The 19,548-nt window shown below is 41.7% G+C and overlaps 1 protein-coding gene across 2 annotated transcripts in view; it reads right to left on the bottom strand.

The window, feature by feature from the left end:
* Nucleotides 1-4,718: 4,718 nt before the first annotated feature.
* The window catches only part of HMGN3 (high mobility group nucleosomal binding domain 3), a 46,596-nt gene continuing 31,766 nt past the window's right edge, over nucleotides 4,719-19,548 (bottom strand). Inside the window, exons 2-6 of one of the 2 annotated variants that reach the window (XM_045294629.1) lie at nucleotides 18,428-18,478; nucleotides 9,895-9,924; nucleotides 6,437-6,487; nucleotides 5,635-5,824; nucleotides 4,719-5,197 (exon numbers count right to left, since the gene is read on the bottom strand). In XM_045294629.1, the coding sequence (XP_045150564.1) occupies nucleotides 5,684-5,824; nucleotides 6,437-6,487; nucleotides 9,895-9,924; nucleotides 18,428-18,478 (273 nt within the window). In that variant the 3' untranslated portion in view covers nucleotides 4,719-5,197; nucleotides 5,635-5,683. The remainder of the gene's footprint in view (nucleotides 5,198-5,634; nucleotides 5,825-6,436; nucleotides 6,488-9,894; nucleotides 9,925-18,427; nucleotides 18,479-19,548) is intronic. The other variant, XM_004696296.2, reaches the window with a different exon arrangement.

Below are 19,548 nucleotides of genomic sequence, written 5' to 3'. Positions count from 1 at the left end.
CACCTCTGAATTGGAAACTGGCTGGAAATGTACTTCACCTGTGTCCTCAGTGAATACTGAAAATACTAGGGGGCTTCAAAATGTTTGTGGAAAAATTTTATTCTTTACTACCTTTCTTCCATAATTTAAAAAAAATTGGTTTTTAAAGAAGCACACTGTATATAGTTACGTGCATCTCAAGAAATGAAAACAATATCCTTCCTTCAATATCTGATCCATACTCTCCTTATTCCCACCCCCACCCCTGGCATCCTCTAGATTCATACATGTTGCGGTATTTAAGAGTTATGATTTTTTATTGATGCACAATATTCCATTGTATGACTATGCCAGCTTATTTATCCATTCGTCCATAATTGGGGTGTTTGGTTTTTTTCCATAAACTTTTGAAGCCCACGTTCTGAAATGTAAACCCAGCATAACAGGTATTTTTTCTTTGGAGTAAAAGTACTTTTCGAATACTATTGCTCATCATCCATTTTATAAACAGAAGCCAAGGAAACTATGGATGAGATGATTTTGTATGTAGTATGCTTGATATCAGCAATAGACTCCTCACAGATGGAGGTGATGACAAAAATTTAAGCGCTGAACTGCCAAGTGGAGGGAATTTGCTATTTATTTTTTGGAGCTCAGAACTTACATGTATGTTAATATAATGCCATCATGATTACACATTGGACTGCTACCTGCAAGATCTCCAGTTCGAAACTCCCGCCATTCCACGGGAGAAAGACAAGGTTTCACTCCCATAATTAGCAGTGCAAACAGGAGCAATTCATCTGAGCTGAATCTCTATAATAATTTCCCAGGGAAGGAGGTGGGGGCTCACGCAGTTCACAAATTCCTAGCAAATACCATTATTTATCTCTGTAAAGTTGACTAAGTTTCTAAGCATAATGTTCTCTTAAATATGGCAATACATGGACAAACTATTTTTTATGATGCATAATATTCCGTTGTGTGTTTGAAATCTAGACTAGGTTTGAGCCTAGATTCTTCTTCCTGCGGGGCCTGAAGTCAGTCACAGGTCACGGTACCTCTTCGTTTCTTAGCCTTTCAAGAAACAAGTTCTAAAAATACTGATGCCAATTCCCTTCTGAACTTGACAGGCTGAATGTGGTCATGCTGGTTAAAGAGTTTTCAAAGCTGTGAGATTAATGAATAGGAAGTGGTTTTATACAAATGTGACTTTGTATTATTTTGAAAGAGGAAGAATTTCCAGACTAAATTGTAGTTTGTGGTTTTTACTAGCTCTTTATTAGCAGAGCTCCCACATAGCACAGGGTTTGGGCTTGGCTATCGACCTAAAGGTTGGTGGCTTGAATGTATCCAGGGCAGGGCTGCTGTTGATTTTAAGGCCAAACACCCTCTTTCCCTTAACATCATTGAGCCACTGAAAACCCTGTGGAGCACGGTTCTGCTCAGACAGTAGTTGGGCGAGCAGGTGACAGAATCAACAGGCCATGATTTAGTTTTTGGTATCTTCTTTGTGAGTTGTTTGATTTTTAAAAAATTAGTGTTTTATTATGTACTGGTGATTGCTAGCCACTTAGAAAGTTTACTAGATGTACTTCATCACTGTCAGTTTTAGGTGATTTTATTAGTATCATTTTATTTGAAGCCAGAAAATCGCAAACACAATTGTTTGATTAATACTAACAATGAGGCATTGGTTGTAGAGATTGGTTCTTCCGTCATAAAACCAGGATTTCTGTCCGGCTCATTCAGATTTGATAGTTTGCCATTCACCCAGAAACACTGAATTAGAATCTATATTTGAGCAAGATCCCTAGATGGGTCTTAAGTATACTCCTATCTAGGAATCTGGAAGACTACCTTCAAGTCTGGGTTCTTAAAAAAAAAAATGAGAAAAAAACCAATCTGGGTTCTTCTGCAAGTCCTCCTCACTTTCAGTAAGCAAGGTTATGTCATTTGCATATCATAGGTTGTTAATAAGCCTTCCTCCAATCCTGACACTACATTTTCTTCATGCAAGTCAGCTTCTCTGATGTTTTGCTCAGCATACAGATTACATAATTATGTGAGGATACAAGCCTGGGCACACCTTTCCTGATTTTAAAACAATCCAATGTTCCCTTGTTCTGTTTGTCCAATTGCCTCTTGATCCAGGTATAGCTTACACGTGAGCACAGTGAAATGTTTCTGGAATCCCCAGTCTCTTTCAGGGTACCCATATGTTGTTGTGACCCACACAGTCGAATGCCTTGGCATAGTCAATGCAACACAAGTAAATATTTTTCTGGTATTCTCCGCTTTCTGCCAAGATCCATTGGACATTAGCAGTGATATCTATCCTTTGTTCTATATCACATTCTGAATCTTGCCTGAACCGCTGGCAGCTCCGTGTCAGTGTACTACTGCAACCATTGTTGGATGATGTTCAGCAAAGTTTTACATGCATGTGACATCAATGATACTGCTCTATAATATGAACATTCTGTTGGATCATCTTTCTTTTGAATGGGTACAAACATGGATCTCTTTCAGCCAGTTGGCCAAATAGTTGTGTTCCAAATTTCCTAGTATAGATGAGTGACCTACCCGTGCATTTCAACTTGTTGAAACATTTCAATAGGTTTCCACCAATTCCTGGGGCTTTGTTTCAGCTAATACTTTCAGTGCAGCTTGAACTTTTCCCTGCAGCATCATTGACCATTGCTTATACACTATCTCTTGAAATGGTGAAATATCAACTAGTTCTTTTTGGTGTAGCGTCTCTGCATTCTTTCCATCTGCTTTTGATAATTCTTGCTCATTCAATATTTTGCCCATTGAATCTTTTAATTTTGCAACTTGAGGCTTGGATTGTTTCTTGAGTTCTTTCAGTTTAAGATATGGTGTGTTTTTGTCTTTGTTTTTACTCTAGGGCTTTTCACATTTCATTATATTATTATACTTTGTCTTCCTGAGTAGCCCTTTGACACTTTCTGTTTAGCTCTTTGACTTCATTATGTCCTCCACTTGCATTAGCTACACTATGGTTAAGAGCAAGTTTCATAATCTCTTCTGACATTCATTTTAATCTTTTCTTTTTAATAACCTTTGCTTTCTTCATGAATGACGTTTTTGATGTTATCCCACAGCTCTTCGGGTTGTCTGTGATTAGTTTTCAATGCAGCAAATCTGTTCTTGAAATTCAGGTGGAAAAGCTTCAAGGTTGTATTTTGACTCTCGTGGACTTGTTTTGATTTTTTTCAGCTTCAACTTGAAGTTATATAAGAGCAATTGATTATTTTTTCCACAATCAGTCCTTGGCCTGATTATAAGAGCAACTGATTATCTTTTCCACAATCAGTCCTTGGCCTGATTTTAGCTGCTGATATTGAGCTTCTCCATCATTTCTTCCTACAGAGATTGTCAAGTTGATTCTTGGGTATTCCACTTGGAGAAGGCCATACGTATGTATAGTCACCTCTTGTTCTGTTGAAAAAAGCTCTTTGCTACGAACAAGTTACTGGTCTTGCAAAATTTTATCATGTGATCTGCAGCTTTGTTTCTATCACCATGTCACTATTTTCCAGCTACTGCTCCTTATTTGTTTCCAATGTTTGCATTCCAATCGCCAGTAATTATCGATGGAATCCTGATCACCTGTTTGGTCAATTTCTGACTGAAGACTTTAGTAGTATTCTGCCACGTTTCCATCACTGCGTTTAGTTGTTGGGGCATAGATTTGGGTAGTAATTGTATCAACTGAATTTCTTTGATTGTGGATAGATACAATCCTATCACACACAGCATTGTACTTGAAGACAGATCTCGAAAGGTCCATTTGGAGATGAAGGCAGTCATTCCCTTTGATTGTGTCATTCCCAGCAGAGTAAAGCATATTGTTTTGTGATTCAAAATGGCTAACACCAGCTCATTTCGGTTTAATTCCTCCTATATCTATCTTTATGAGCTCCACTTCATTTTTGATGACTTATAATTTTCTTAGATTCATACTGCACGTATTCCAAATTCCACTTATTAGTGTATTTTCCCCAGTTGTTTCTTCTCCTTTTGAGTTGTAGTCCCACCAGCAAATGAAGGTCTCAATGGCTTTTGTCCACAGGCTTTACGCCATTTGCATCAGATGAGCAGGAACTGTGTCCTCTTTGGAAAGGAAGCTCTTCCTCAGACCTATTTTGAGTACCTTCTAAACTGAGGGGGTCACCTTCTGGCGCTCTCTCTGACATGCTGTTCTATTCATTAGGCCTCGAGTCTCCGACAACACATAAGGTTTTCAGCACCTAACGCCTCTGAAGTAGCCAGTCGGTTTCTTCACAGGGGCTTCAGGGGCTTATTCCTTAGAAGTCTGTGGTCTACTCTGTTCTTGCAATCTGTTTAGTCTGCAAGCTCTGCTGAAGCCTGTGCACTCTGGGCGACCCTGCTGGCATTTGAAAGACCAGTGACATCGCTTCCAGCATCATAGCAACACACAAGCCACCACAGTATGACAAGCCGATAGACAAGTATGGCCATAAGAGCCCCAGGTGGTATGTGTACATACATATGTGTGTAAACATATACATACATATACACCCATATAAATATAAAATTACCTGGGAATCTTGTTAAACTGTAGATTCTGATTCAATTTCTGGGGTGGGAAGGCAAATTCTCAGCAGCAGGTTGAAGTGGAATGAACGAGTTCAAAGCTCTGGATGAAACAAAACCCTGCTAAATTTAGGAATGACACTAAGAGGCAAATGTTTTTCAGGCAATGCAACCTTTTATTTTAAACCACAAGGAGTCAGCAGGTGGCCACGACTATCCATGTTTCATTAAAATCACATAAAACTTAGGTACAAAAGCACCACGGATTATTGCTCTAGAAAAACTGCAAGAAAAATTCAAATATACACAATGAAAACACCACAGTATGCACAAGACTACAATTTTAAAGCAAGTGCATGGAAAGCTGAATCAATTTTACACACAGCTTCCAAATTGGTATTTATTTTACTTGAGGATGATGGAAATTTCCAAAAGAGCATTCTTATGAGAAGGTAAAATGTCCACCCTTATAGATTTTTAATATGCCAACTAGTAGAATCCTAAAAAATTAGCATTTACAAAATACTTGGTAAAAATAGCTTTTAAAAGTTGTCCCAGGAGGTACATAAAACCAACCCCAAATTTTCACGACAACTCATTCTCCCTTGTTATCTACAGATTCAGTTTCCTGTACCTGTGAAGAAGGGAGAAAAAGAAGACACCGTTACTACCCAAAGTACCAGCTGGGGAAGTCCACCCCGGCAACACACGTTCCCGTGTCGATTTGTTTTGCAGTAGGTCTACCGTACAGCCTATTTGCACTCTGGGTGTAAAACAGACAAGGAGGGACGATATTTACACAGATGCTCCTCTCCGTTTATTGCTCTGTTTTTCCAACAACCACAGAAGCCTTACCTGTCTGCTTCCATTGTTCATGAAACAAAAACAAGAACACTACTAACTGATTCTAGTCACTGCAAACGGGCTTCCACACTACCCTTAACTCTGTTTCAATCTGCCCCTTTCCTGAGAGTGTGCTGGGTGGGGTGCCTCTGGAGGTTGAAACATTAACAGTTGAGCGAGAGATGTAGATCTGCAATATTATAGGCAATGAAAAGAAACATTACGAACGTGCTATCACTGGCTGAAGGATCGAGCAAGTCCTTGGACACTGATTCAGTCAGTGGGAGGCATTTCTGGGAAGTACCTCTTCAGCTTTAGTTTCACCATTTTCAGACGGTGCAGTACCTTCCTTTGCAGCTTCCTGCTTCTCCTCCTTCTTCCCCTTAGCACCGTTGTTACTCTTTGCTCCGGGTTCTTTCTGGGAAAGCACAGGGCAAGAGAAGACGTGAAACACGGCGTGGTATTCGTGAAAACTGTCAGCTCTGATGTGGACACAGGCTGTGCTTGGTGAAAGGAGCAGGCAGAAGCTGGGCCAAGACCTCGGCAAGAGAGGGGTTTTCTGTCACTTTCCAATGAAAAGTCTCAAGTGGAGAAATGCAGTTTGAGGGACTGAGGCAAAGTGCAAAAAAGAGAAGGTTCCTAGGATGCAAAGTTCCTCCAAGGGCTGGTGACAGTATTCTCAGGGCCCAATTCACCTCCTTTGGAGACTACATGACCTGCAAGTTCACAAAGGAGCTGCCCAAGCCCTAGGACACGAAGCTGCTCAGAGCAGCATGCCCCAAGCCCAGACTGACTTCCTGCGCCTTACTGACTGAACGGAGAAGGCCTTCCTGTGAAGCAGAAAATTGCAATTTATGCTTGTTGAGAATGCCTCCAATAGTGGGGATGGTTTTCGAGCAGCACATTCAGCATGAATCATTAAACGTGACCTTTTCTTGAACGACTTTTTGGATGTGGAATGATAATTTATTCATTGATTTAAAAAAATAAAACCCCCAAAACCAAAGGGGGAGGAAACAGCCCCTCTTACCTTAGCAGATGCTTTCCTTGGTTTAGGTTCAGGTTTTGGCAGAGCAGGTTTCTGCAAAGAAAACTTAAATTATTCAGATAGTGGAAAAGACAACTCTCAGCACCAAAACCAACAAAAACTGGCAGAAGACAAAAATGTGTTCTTAGGCTTTGTTTGTTAAAAAAAAAAAAAAAGTTTTACTTTCAACATCAGGTAACAGCATAACAGAACTCTCTGCCTTTCATAACTCTTTTCTCCAGAGAACTGCTGGTGAGTTTGAGAAGCGAACCCATTATTCTCGGTCCAGCATAACTCTCCGGGAACAGGCTTAGGCTTCAGTCCTCGATGTCTCACTGTTTCCTTTTATCACAGCACAGTAGCAAGAGAAATGACGCAGGCCCTCGGTCAAGGAACTCCGTGAGTTTGGTCACAGTGGCCTTCCCAACAGTCTAGAAACCACGGCACAAACACAGGCACAGCCCTCCCTGTCAGGAAGACTTTCGTCTGTGAAGTTTTTAAAAATGATTTCCAGGTCCTTCCACCTTTAATGTAGATATCCAGTTCTGCAGCCAAGCTGATTCCTACTTTCATCTTCTCCAATGCCAGTTCAAGGTGAGAAGAATGGCCTATTTTCCCCTCAGAATGCTATTATAATGGGAAAATGTCAAGGGTTACCTCCCAGAGTTTAAGATGTTCATATATTTTATTAGCTCAAGAGCCTACCACAGCCAGTTGCCACCCAGTTCATTTTGACTCAGAGGAACCCTATGTGAGTCAGAGTAGAGTTGTATTCCATCGTTTCCAATGGCTGATTTTTTGGAGCAGTAGATAGCCAAGCCTTTCTTCCTATGTGCATTCAAACTTCCAAGCTTTGGGTTAGTAGCCAACCGTGCTCATCAAATGGGCCACTCAGGGGCTTCCAGGAGCCCAGTAGGCAACTATGTTCCTCTTGCTTCATTGTGAAGGTTGACCCAGGCCATGGTATTTTCAATCACCTCATATGCATGTGAAAGCTGGTCAGTGTATATGGAACACTGAAGAATTCATGCCTTTGAATTATGGCGTTGATGAGGAACATCAAATACAGCACATCCTTCCAGGGGCATGAATACATCTGAGATGGAAGAACAGCCACAGAGGCTCTTTAGCATCTTTCTTAATCGTTGCTCCAGGTTCTTTCTGAGAAAGTTCGGGGGCAGAGAGGATATTCAATAAGGCGTGTACTAGCTGAAGCCAGTCAGCTGTGATGTGGACATAAGCCGTGCTCCGGGAAAGGAGGAGACCAGAGCTGGAGAAGAACTAGGTTGGGGCTAAGAAGGTGGCATTTCATCTCACCTACTTTGGACCTGTTATCAGGAAGGATGGGCCTGGGCCTGGACCTGTTATCATGCTTGGCAATGCCCAGGGCCATTGAGAAAGAAGACCTTCAACAAGATGGCTTGACACTGGAGCTGTGACAATGGGTGGAAGCACAGCAATGCTTGTGAGGAAGACATGGGCCTAGGCAGTGCTTGGTTCTTCTGTTGTACACAGGCTCACTGTGAGCTGGGCTTGACTCAAGGACACCTAACCACATGTGGAAGTGTCCGCTCTGTTCGCTGTGAGCACTATCTGTCTATCCTGTGCCTGTTCATTTGGCTTTAGGCCCAGCCCGGTTTTCCCGAGGCCTGAGAACACCTGGGGTAGAGCACAGGAAAACTGGGAAAGGTAATTAGTTTAACCCACTAGTTTTTAAAAAAATCATTTTATTGGGGTCTCGTACAGCTCTTACCACAATCCATACACCCATCCATTGTGTCAAGCACATTTGCACATTTGTTGCCCTCATCATTCTCAAGACATTTTCTTTCTGCTTGAGCCCTTGGCATCAGCTCATTTCCCCTCCCTCCCCGCCATTCCCTCCCTCATGAACCCTTGATAACTTATAAATTATTATTTTGTCATGTCTTACACTGTCCGATGTCTTCCTTCACCCACTTTTCTGTTGTCTATTCCCCAGGGAGGGGTTATATGTAGATCCTTGTAATCGGTTCCGCCTTTCTACCCCACCTTCCCTCCACTCGCACCATTGGTCCTGAAGGGATCATCCGCCCTGGATTTGCTATTTCCAGTTCCTCTCTGTACCAGTGTAGCCTAACCCACTAGTTTTATGTAGATATTTCAGGTCAAATATTTCCTCATAAGCCTCTCCTGGCACTAGGAAAAATAGTTTTTAAATAGAAAACACTGACCAGGGCCTCCCCCATGTGGAGAAAAATACACGCTCCTCTCCAATGCTTCTCGGAGGTGGTTCAAGTTCATATTGAATCTGGCCCTGCTCATCAAGGACACAAAATGAAACTGCAGACAGTTCAATTTTGGAAGATTGGCTGTTAGGAATGACCTTTCAAATAATAATAAAGGATGCATTTGAAAAGTAAGGAATGTTTTTATTAATGTTCTAACCACGTTAAGTCTGCAGTCCATTTCCAAATAGAGCAGCTCACATGGCCCCTAAATTTTTAAGATTTAAGATCTTTGTTATTTCAGGCTTCGATATGTTGCATCAGTAACATATGCTTGTTTTCTCAATCCACAGCAACTAATTTCATTTTACTTTATTTCTATGAATGGAATCCTCCCTCCTGACTCAGCACTCAAGTGTTTTGACCCAGAGTGCTCCTTAGAGGCAAGGATGACGAGATTTCATTTTACCTACTTTGGATATGTTGTCAGGAGTGCCCAGACCTGGAAAAGGACATGCAGTGTGTCTGGTAAAGTGGAGGGGCAGCAAAAGGGAGGACGACTCTCAACAAGATGGATTCACACAGGTTGTTGCTGCAGCAATGGGTTTAGGCGTAGGAATAAGTGTGAGCCGGGCTTCATTCTGTTGTGCATAAGGTTGCTATGGGTAGGAACGAACTTAATGGCATCTACAACAGGAGTCTGAGAATCCCAGTCTGTCTACGAAGTTCTGTTTCAGAACTACCAGGAAGGCTTCTTCTCTGTGGGACGGCACTTATACTGCTGGTGCTCAGGGAGAGCTGCTTAAAAATATTGCTTTTTATGTGACTCATAAAGCATATTCCCTGATTAGAAGTTCATAGAGAACAATGGTTTCTAGTGTAGTCCATATGTAAACAAGTCCCTGTTTTTACAAGGCTTCTAACACTAAACTCAAAAGGAGTTACAATAGAATTTCCCCACCCTTGCTCTCCAGGGGTCCTCAAACTTTTTAAACAGGGGCCAGTTCACTGTCCCTCAGACCCGTTGGAGGGCCGGACTATAGTTAAAAAAAAACAGCTATGAACAAATTCCTATGTACACTGCACATATCTTATTTTGAAGTTAAAAAAAAGGGACAAAAAACACCTGCAGGCTGGATAAATGTCCTCGGCGGGCCACATGTGCCCGCGGGCTGTAGTTTGAGGACCCCTGCTCTAGATAGAGGGACCCTAGCCTTCTAAGAATGAACACTAAAAGCTTTCTAAAGTACTTACCGCTGACAATCTCGCAGACCGTCTTGTAGGCTACAAAGAGAAAGGAAAAACATTTTTCTTTGGTGATCAATACAACCAAGTTGAATTAAAAAAAAACATTATATTATCTTACACTGTTGAAAGAATATTAGATAAGATTGCCATCGTCCTTTTGAAGTGAGTACAATAAGACCTACGTCAAACCCTCTGGCCACCAAAATATTAAAAAGATGTATCAATGTTCTGAGAAATGGCATCTGACAATTAAGGTTATGATAGGTAAGAAGAAGAAAGGAAAATAAATGTAGGCTCCAACCCCAACCATAATCTTTATGCTTGTGATATAATTCATATAAAGAAAACTGAGGTGCTATTTAAGACGTGAAGGCATTTCACTGTGTGGATCATAGCAAACTATAGGTAACACTGCGAAGAATGGGAATTCTAGAACACTTACTTGGGTTTATGCAGAACCTGTAAATGAAACCATAGACAGTGTTTTGAACGAGGATATAGTGCACGATTTAAAGTCAGGAAAAGTGTGTATCAAGGTTGTATCCCTTCGCCATTCATATTCGGTTTGCATGCTGAGCAAAGAATCTGAGGAACTGGCCTAGCTGAAACAAGAACGTGGCGGCAGGATTGGTGGACGGCTTGGGAGCAACCTGCACCACGGAGGTGGCACAACGTTTGCTGGAAGTCAAGGGGACTTGAAGCATGAACTGATGAAGAGCAAAGGCTGCAGCCTTCAGATTATGCCTCAATACAAATAACACAGACGCCTCCACACCTGGATCATAAGCAACATCACTGAATGGAAGAAATATGGACCTTGTCAAGGATTTCATTGTACTTGGATCCACAGTCAGCACCCATAGACATGACAGTGATGACAGCAAGTGACCTGGTGCATCCGTCACATCTGCTGCAAAGGACCTCTTCAAAGTGTGAAACAGCAAGGGTGTCACCTTGAGGACTAAGATGTGCCAGACTCAATCCAAGCAGCGCAACACGGGACGACGGTTCCGCTGTTCTCAGAGGGCTGCGACGAGCCGGAGGCAACACAATGGCACGGCAATCTCCAGTCTGACTCTTCTTAGAAATGGAACGAAACCTTACGCAGTATCCATGGAGAGACTTGGAATTATGGAGAAACCAAAAATAGTGGGAGTTCCCCATCTCATTACTGTGGTAAAAAAGTAAATGGCTGAAAAATTCAAGCAGTTACAGGGGCAAAAATAACTTCACTGTTTTTATAGAAATGTTTAGCCAATTAAAAGAATATGTTCAAAGATTTAAGCAGAGGAAAAACTGTACTAATCTCTTCTCTAAATTTGGAATTGTAATTTTTGGAAATCTTTTTTTCTTATTTAAAGATGTGGCAAATAAAACGCAATCGAGACTGCAAAAAAATTAAAATAACAACTGTTTTAGGCATTACAAATAAGTATTCAGAATTGATATTCTACTTAAGTGTATGAGGGTATAAAAGTATCGCTACTATAATTCTAGTTCATACACGCACAGGTTTATTTCAAACAAAACATCATGATTGCAGTGGATCAGTGGACAATTGCTGGCAAGTTCTCTGAGAAATACACTTGCCTTAAGTCTCCTCTGGGCACCTTAAAAAAAAAGTTCTATCGAAACAGTGGCTTCCAAGGGACTGAGAGGTCAGATCTAAAGCTAATAGTGACTGTGTTTTGGGATCCCAAAGGAGTAATTTTGATAACATGGCTCCAAAAAGATATAGGAGCATCACAGGGTCCTACATAGAAAGGTTTAAGAAAATGGAAAACTGCATTTGTGAGACAAAGGCCACAAAGTTGTACCGAGGGGTTTTCCCATCACTACAATGTACCTGCTCATTTCTCAAGGGCAACAAAGGCTGGTCGTTGACAGTTTTGTTGGGAAATCTTATCCCAGTCTAAAGGCCACTTCTTGCCACTTCTAACTTCCTTCTGTTCCCCAAACCCAGAAAAACACTGAAAAAAACTCCTAACGCGAGTCCCTTAAAGTTGCCAGAATTGTCATTTTGATGCGGTGTAATGGAAGAACACAGAATTCCTCTGGGAAGAATTCCCAAACTGAAACAAACAAACAAACTCACTTCCATTGAGTTGTTGACTCATAGAGACCCTAAGGGCCAGGGTAGGACTGCTGGGTGAGTTTCTGAGACTATAATTCCTTACAGGATGAGAAAGCCTCACCTTTCTTCTGCAAACTGGTGGTGGTTTTGAACTGCAGACCTAGAGGATCATAGTCCAATGCATAACCACTATGCCACCAGGGCTCCTGGGGAAGTTAGAAATATGGAAACACCATCTTCAGAAGTGTATAGTCCTAGGTGGAGGCTATGTCAAGAAACAATAGCTTCCCATTTTGATAGTATTGGCAAATAAGTTTCTTTGAATGATTCTCACATAGCCAATCCTGGCTCTACAGGGGATTTCATATTCTAAAAGTACAGCTGCCTTTCTTTAACAGTGTGCTCAGATATAAGAACTTTGTACTTTAGTCTGTTTTATTTATTGCTGTACCTCCAGTAGAATAAAGCACTTTTAACAGACGTTTAGTAGACTATCGAGAAATATTTGCTTTAATAAAATAAAATGAATCCAAGCGTTCCTAATTTTGATTGCCTTCTGCAGACTTTGCCTTATTAGAATAACTTCCAGGACACCAGTCATTTTTCTAAAGGGGTCAGTTGGAACCCACACAATGATTAGGAGGCATCATGGAATTCAGGATGCTAGTCTTAGGTCAGTCTGGGTCGGTTGGTCAGGTCATACTGGAAGAAGTATTTCTTGTCATCTCTTTATCTAAGGACTTGTTGAAAATAGCCAGAGGAAGCTAAACTCATCTTTCTTTAAACGACAGAGAGGGGAAAAAAGGGGGAGCTAGAACTTCCTATGAATAATTTTAACTCTGGGGTCTTAAAGAAAGATCCGAGGCAGGCTTAAGGCCAGCCAGCAGAGTGTGCTGAGAATAGGAGACGGCAGGTTAAGTGGTTGGCTGTGATAAATACACTGCACAGTGTAAGTGGATGCTGAGCTCAGCACACAGCTCAGGCCCCCAGCCTGTGAAGTCACATGGAAGGAATACGGGTCCCAGACAGATCCTCCACTGGAAACACCTGCTGTGAGCACTACTCCAATGGCTGCTTCCGTGAGGACGCACACAGGAGTCACTGGGAGTCAGAACCCAAATCTTGGGTGCCTTTCCTGGGAGGTTTAATTCAGGTTACAACTCATAGTTGCTTTTGAGTTAATTCTTACCCATGCATGTTAGAATCATGTGCTACTGTTGAGTTTTTAAAGGCTGATATTTTGGAAGTACACTGCCAGGATTTTCTTTGGAGGCAACTCTTGGTGGACTAGAGTGTAGCAGCTGAGTGCTTGATCATATGAACCACACAGGCACTCCAATTTAAAAGCTACATTGCGTTACTGGGCAACTCTGAAGAAAAGGCAATATTATCAATTGAAGAAGATAGCTAGCAGCTACCTTCCAAAAACCAGGCTCACTGCCATCAAGCTGATCCTAATTCACAGCAACCCTCTAAGCAGGGTAGAACTGCTCCTGTGGGTTTCAAAGACAGTAACTCTTTACAGAAGTAGAAAGCCTCATCTCTCACCCAGCAGGCACCTCTGGCTGCTTGAGTATGCTTTAGAGAGGGACAACGTTCAGTTACAGACAGTTTGGTGTGGAAGCTTCTGTGTGGTCTTCAGACTGCTCACACCAACTCACAAGCAAAGGGACAGGAGAGTGCTCAGGAAGCTATGACCTGGGAGAGAAAGTGGAAGCCACCGAAGAGGTAAATGAACCTCATCTGAAGGTCTTTCTGTGTGGTGTTAGCTACATGCACTCACTGCTGAACTAACTCATCTTTCAGGCACAGGGTCACCTGCTCTTACTTCTCTGTAGCTCCACTGCCTTACAGGAGCCCTCCGTAAGTGTTGGGGTAAATGGAATGGCAATGTTTGACACTTATGAGATTGTGAGGACCTTATGCTTATACTTGGTTACAATCCATCCTGGAACCAGAAAACCCCAAACCCACTGCCACTGAGTCCCTGCTGACTTACAGTAGCATTGCAGGGTAGAGTAGAGCAGTTCCTTTGGGTTTCAGAGTCTGTAAGTCTGTTCTGACCCCAAAGACTTACTGATGCCATACAATTCAGGTCCAGTACAAGAATTTCAAAATACAAAACCAAACTCAGGAACAATTGTCAGTGATGTTGTTCTTCACGGCAAACAACATCCACTCACAGTTACAGTGCTGATTATGCATGCAAGGGTATACACCGTCCTGGAAAGTCCCATCAGTTTCTTAGGCTCAAAAGCTTACAAATGTTTAGACTAGCACTGAGTATGACTGCTGGCATGCCACAATTTGAAGTCTACATTTGTGATTCAGGTTATTATTGGGTAGGACAATGGGTTCTGAGAAAACTTTCTCTTGACTTGTTGACTAAGTGTGAACACGCAGGAGAATTGGCCCAAAGAGTAGTTTTCAAGGGAAGAAGGAACGCTTTTAGAATGAAGGGTCACCAGGAGAGTTCGGAAATCATTGGGAAGAAACTTTTGTCACTCTGGCATAAAAGTTCTGGGCAGCACTGGAAGGATTCTGTAAATGTGTTTTGATTAAATGATCATCCTCCTGGTTGGAGAAAATCCTACTGGAGGCTATTCTAAAAAATGGACTCTTCTACTGTCATGGTTACATAAGCAGCATGGAAACCTAGTCTCATTATGTGATAGTTGGGGATTTGTGTCTCTAGAGACCTACTCTAATATGCGTTACGACAAAGTTCACGGGCATAGCAGGATTCAAGTGTAGTCCTTGGCCCTTGCTGAATACTGCCTGAAACAGTCTAGTGGAATATGGGAGTATTACTATGAGCGGTAGTTCTGATTCTGAGTCTACTCATGTACTTCCAAGAAAACTCCAAAAGTCAAGCTGTTGAATCATATGCCCTCAAAACGTGTGCTGTCAATCTGTGCTTGTGGTTACATCCCCATTTGAGGTGTCTTTGTTACACGGCCCTTGAGTCAATCTCTTCTGAGATATAAAGAAGATTAAACAAGCAAGAGAAAGAAGCAGAGATGTGTGTAGAAGCCATAAAGATCTCCAAGAAATTAGGAATCGAAAGACAAAGAGATAAGCCTTTTCCTCCAGCGTCCATAGAGAAAGCGTTCCCTTAAAACTGGTACTCTGACATGACACAATAGATGGTTGGATGGATTGTGATGAGTTGTAGAGCCCCTAATAAGATGATTTTAAAAAGTTAAAACTATAGCAAAATAAAAGGAATCTGGCAAGCAAAAAACAAAAATACAACTGGTACTCTGAATTTGAACTTCTAACTTCCTAAACTGTGTGAAAATAGATCTCTCTTTGTTACAGCACCACTAGGTAACTAAGACACTCTGGTACTGGAAGAGTGTTTTTCTAACACCTAAAATGTGGGAGCAGTTTTGAAACAGGCTCATGGGGAGAGGCTGGAAGAGGCCCCGTGGTGTAGTGGCTTATGCATTGGAGTGTAAACCTCAAGGTCAGTGGTTCAATACCACTCGCCACTCCTTAGAAGAAAGAGGCTGTCTATTAGTGTAAAGAGTTAGACTTGGAAACCCACAGGGGCAGTTCTGCACTGTCCTATCAGGTCACAATGAGTCCCAATCGGCCTGATGTCAGTGAATAAGAGCAAGAGAAGGTGCCCTGGTGGCACAGTGGTTAAACTATGTGGCTCTAAGTGAAAGATCAGTGGTTCCAACCATCAGCTGCTCTGTGGGAGAAAGACATGGCAGCTCCCTTCTGTAACTGGTCTTGGAAACCTGACGAGCAGTTAATTCTACTCCAGCCTACAGATTTGCTAGAGGTGGAATTGACTAGAAGGCAGGGAGGTAACTGTAAAAGCCTAGCTTGCTTGGAAGAGACTGTTGGTAGAATTATGTACCTTGAAGGCAACTCTGGTGAGAGCTCAGAAAGGAGAGCTATGGAGAAATCCTCCATCATCGTAGAGAACACATACGGCGCCAGCAGCAAAATGTTGCTAGAAATGAGGGTATTTAATGTATTTGTGGTAAGGCTTTACAAGGAAATGATGAACACAGTTGGACAGTGGAAGAAGAGGCAATGCTTTTTTTATGGAGTGACAAAGAATGTGCCTTAATTATGTTCAAATGTTTGGTGGAAGATCTTGTGAAGGATCAACATGGCTGGCTGGCTGGGGCGGTTTTCTAAGCAAGATTTCAGAGGGGCTGCAGGGTCTCTCCGTGCCACTGACAGTAGATATTAGAGGAAAGAGCCGGACTTCAAGCTGGATCATTGCCAACTTGGTCCCAGAGGGTCAGGCCGCCCTTAAGGTGTGCCAGCGAGATGGGGTCACCATCCAAAGCTGAAGAGACAGGTGTGCCTGTTCAAGAGCACAAGAAGGAAGCCTGCTGCAGCTCACGGGGTGCACTGGATTAGGAGGAAGCAGAATTGCACCCCGTGGCCAGGTGTAAAGGGTGGAAGGGAAGCTCAAGGGTTAGAAGCCTCCATGTAGAACCAAGGGCATGGCCTTTGCTTGGGTGACTCCAAAGAACAAAGGACTATTTTCACGCATTGAGAGAGAATGGAAATTGTTCTGCTTGGTTTTAGGTCTGCTTGGTGCCTGTGATACCTTCCTTCTCTCCAGTTTCTCCCAAACGGAATGGAAATGTATGTATTGTGCCTGCTCTACTTTGGAAGCAGGTAATTTTCATCTAGATTTCACAGGTCCACAGATAAAAAGGAATTTTGCCCTATGATGGAATCTGCTCAAATCTCACTCATACTTGCTTTACTCAGAAGATGAGATTTGGATTTGGAGTTGTTTTCAGACTTTTTGTGATGGGATGGATGTGTTTTGCCATGTGGTAAGGGCATGGATTTTGGGAACCAAAGGGTGGAATGTTAAAGATCGAATTGTGTTTCCTAGAAACATGTGTTGTAAACTCTAACCTCTGTACTTGGGATTATATTCCCATTTTGGGAGCGGGTTGTCTTTGTCAATGGAGTAGGACTAGTGTAGGGTGCTTTAAGTCCATACTTTTATAGGCTGCAATAAAAACAGCAGATCAGGACAAGCAGGCAAGCAAAGGTAGGAGAAGATAGCGGTCAAGCACATGGAGATCGCCAGGGAACAGAAGCTGTGGAGAGAAGAACCTTTAGAGAGAGCCTTCCCCTAGAGGAAGGCCAAGAGTCTTTTCTAGGAAAAGAATTTTGTTTAGAATCCTGTGATTTAGATCACACGAATAAGACACAAACACAACACACATCTTTTCTGTGTATCCTTATCCACCTGACTTGCTTTTATAGTAGAGATACTGGGAAGGATGTTGCCACTATCCAAGATCTCCTGTGTTTTCAAGATTTTCTGACAGACAGATCAATTTAAATGCCAATGTTTTCTAAATACTTTTCTACGCCCAAATTGAAAAATATTAAGGTAAATTACACTTTACCTAACTGTCCGATAAATTGTATTTTGCTATTATTTTGTTTAGTTCTAGTGTTTATTTTGTTGGTTTGGGGACAGGATCACAAACTTCCCCTCGTAAACTCTCTCTTAAGACACTGAACATGGAATAAATAGAAAGGATTTGATTATTGGCAGTTTTGTTTTTAAATGTTTTTTTTCCCATAGATTCTGCTGAAGATTTTCCACTAGGCAGAATGTACAAATCTTATGTGAGGGTTATGGTATCATGCCAAACGCTTCTGAATTATTAACCATAATATGCATCATCCAAAGGATCTGAAAAAGAAATCTGTAACAAGACCCTTTTTAATTCCTGAATTCAAGGGTAAGGGCTGTAGTTTTCCCACCTACTGTTGAGTTCTCTCTAAGAGTAAATGACAGTCATCACAGTTATCCTCTCATTTGCTGTTTTTAGTCCATCTTCTAGAAGTTCATGATCTATTACCACTGAGTGTCAAACACAAGCATCTCTTCATTATCTTTCATGAAGCTTCTGTATTTTGATATAGGCCTTGGTAGAAATATTGTTTAACTAGTTATCCTAAACTTAAGTGATTGAAAAATATTAATATTTTGGTATTTTCTGATATGTTTCCATTGTTTGTGACTGTAGAAATGACTCTTTCAGGAAAATATTCAGAGCCCCAACGTAACTTATGGTTCGTTTGCTACAGCAGTGAATTTATGGAATCACTGACTTTCATTTTCGTGCTGTGAAAGACAGACTTTGTTCTCCATGATGAATTTACCTATTATCTCACTCTTTGCCCAGAAGGGATTCTCAGCATCCATTCTCAAATACAGTCACAGGGACTGACAGCTAGAAACGTAAACAACAGAAAGTTACTAGTGGGAAATGCCTCATGCGTGTACTGGGCTGAAACATACCCACAAGAAGCAAAGCTGCAAAGCAAAACTCTCATCACTGGTTTAAGCAATCCCCACAGCCTGGTTTGCAGTAGTATTCTTTCTGAGGCAGACAATCATTATCATGATTAAATTTCCAATTAAAATAATTAAATACATAATGCCCAAAATAAACTTACCTCACGTTCAGCTACTTTGGGTCCATCTTTGCCCTCTGAATTCTCTGGAGACTAAGGGAGGGGGATTCAATAAATTGTATTTAAAATTGGGAAACACATGTTAGAGAAATACACACACACACACACACACACACCCCAATGAAGAAGAAAAGGTTAGGTAAAATGCTAGGACCACATAAACCAACAGATTATTTTGCAGGGTAAATGTTTGTGAGATTTTAAGAGAATATACTTTGTACACAAACACCAAACCCAACTCACTGCCAGTCTGTTGATGCTTACCACAGCTCCCCTCGAGGGCAATGTGGGGCTGCCTCAATGCTTTCCTGAGACTGTAACTGAAAGCCTCATTTCCCTGTCCCCAAGCTTTAGTTTGCATATCTGCTCTCCTATTAAAATTGGAGAGGCAAAGCGAATTATAAACCCCTGTTCTCAATGTACACATCCACCCTAAAAAATTTCCAACTGTCTCTCATGAGCTCACTAACTGTTGGTTAAAGAACAGGGAGCCAGTCTGGGGCAGAGGTGATTACAATCAAAATGTGCTCCCATCGCTTTTACCCCTGAAGATGAGGGCAGGCCAACCAGGAAAGGATATTTTCATCCCAAATTTTTCATTTCTATCCCGTTTCTTGGTATGACTTGGCAAGTTTATCACAGATGATTATTTTTCCATGACCCACGAACTGCAGCAGCTCTACTCCACTGCCAGTCTGGGCATTCCAGCCAGGTGCCCAGCCGCCAGCCCTGCTCTGTTTTCCAGTGGTGATGGAGCTGACTCCTTCACAGGGTGAGTACAACCAACGATGGAGAAAATATCCTTAAGATTTACATGGCATCTTGCATTATGTTTTCATTGGCTAAAGAGTCAGTATGAGTAAAACCAACTAGAGAAAAATTTAATTAAACACATTTTAAAACTGTACCAACCAAACTCGCTGCCACAGAGTCAATGCTGACTCATAGCAAGGCCCTGTGGGTTTCCCAGACTGCGACAGCTTACGAGCGTAGAAAGCCCAGCCTTTCTCCAGACACTGTGTAAAGCTTGAACATAAATACTCATATCTTTGGCACAAAAGGATAAAAATAATGCTACCAGAAGAAAAAAATACATAGATCAA

The sequence above is a fragment of the Echinops telfairi genome, unplaced genomic scaffold (assembly GCF_000313985.2).
Source record: "Echinops telfairi isolate 266 unplaced genomic scaffold, ASM31398v2 ScPeMD7_3533;HRSCAF=4204_0, whole genome shotgun sequence".
NCBI classification, from domain to species: Eukaryota; Metazoa; Chordata; class Mammalia; order Afrosoricida; family Tenrecidae; genus Echinops; species Echinops telfairi.
The sequence above is the reverse complement of the archived record's forward strand: the minus strand, read 5'-3'. Positions and strand labels throughout refer to the sequence as shown.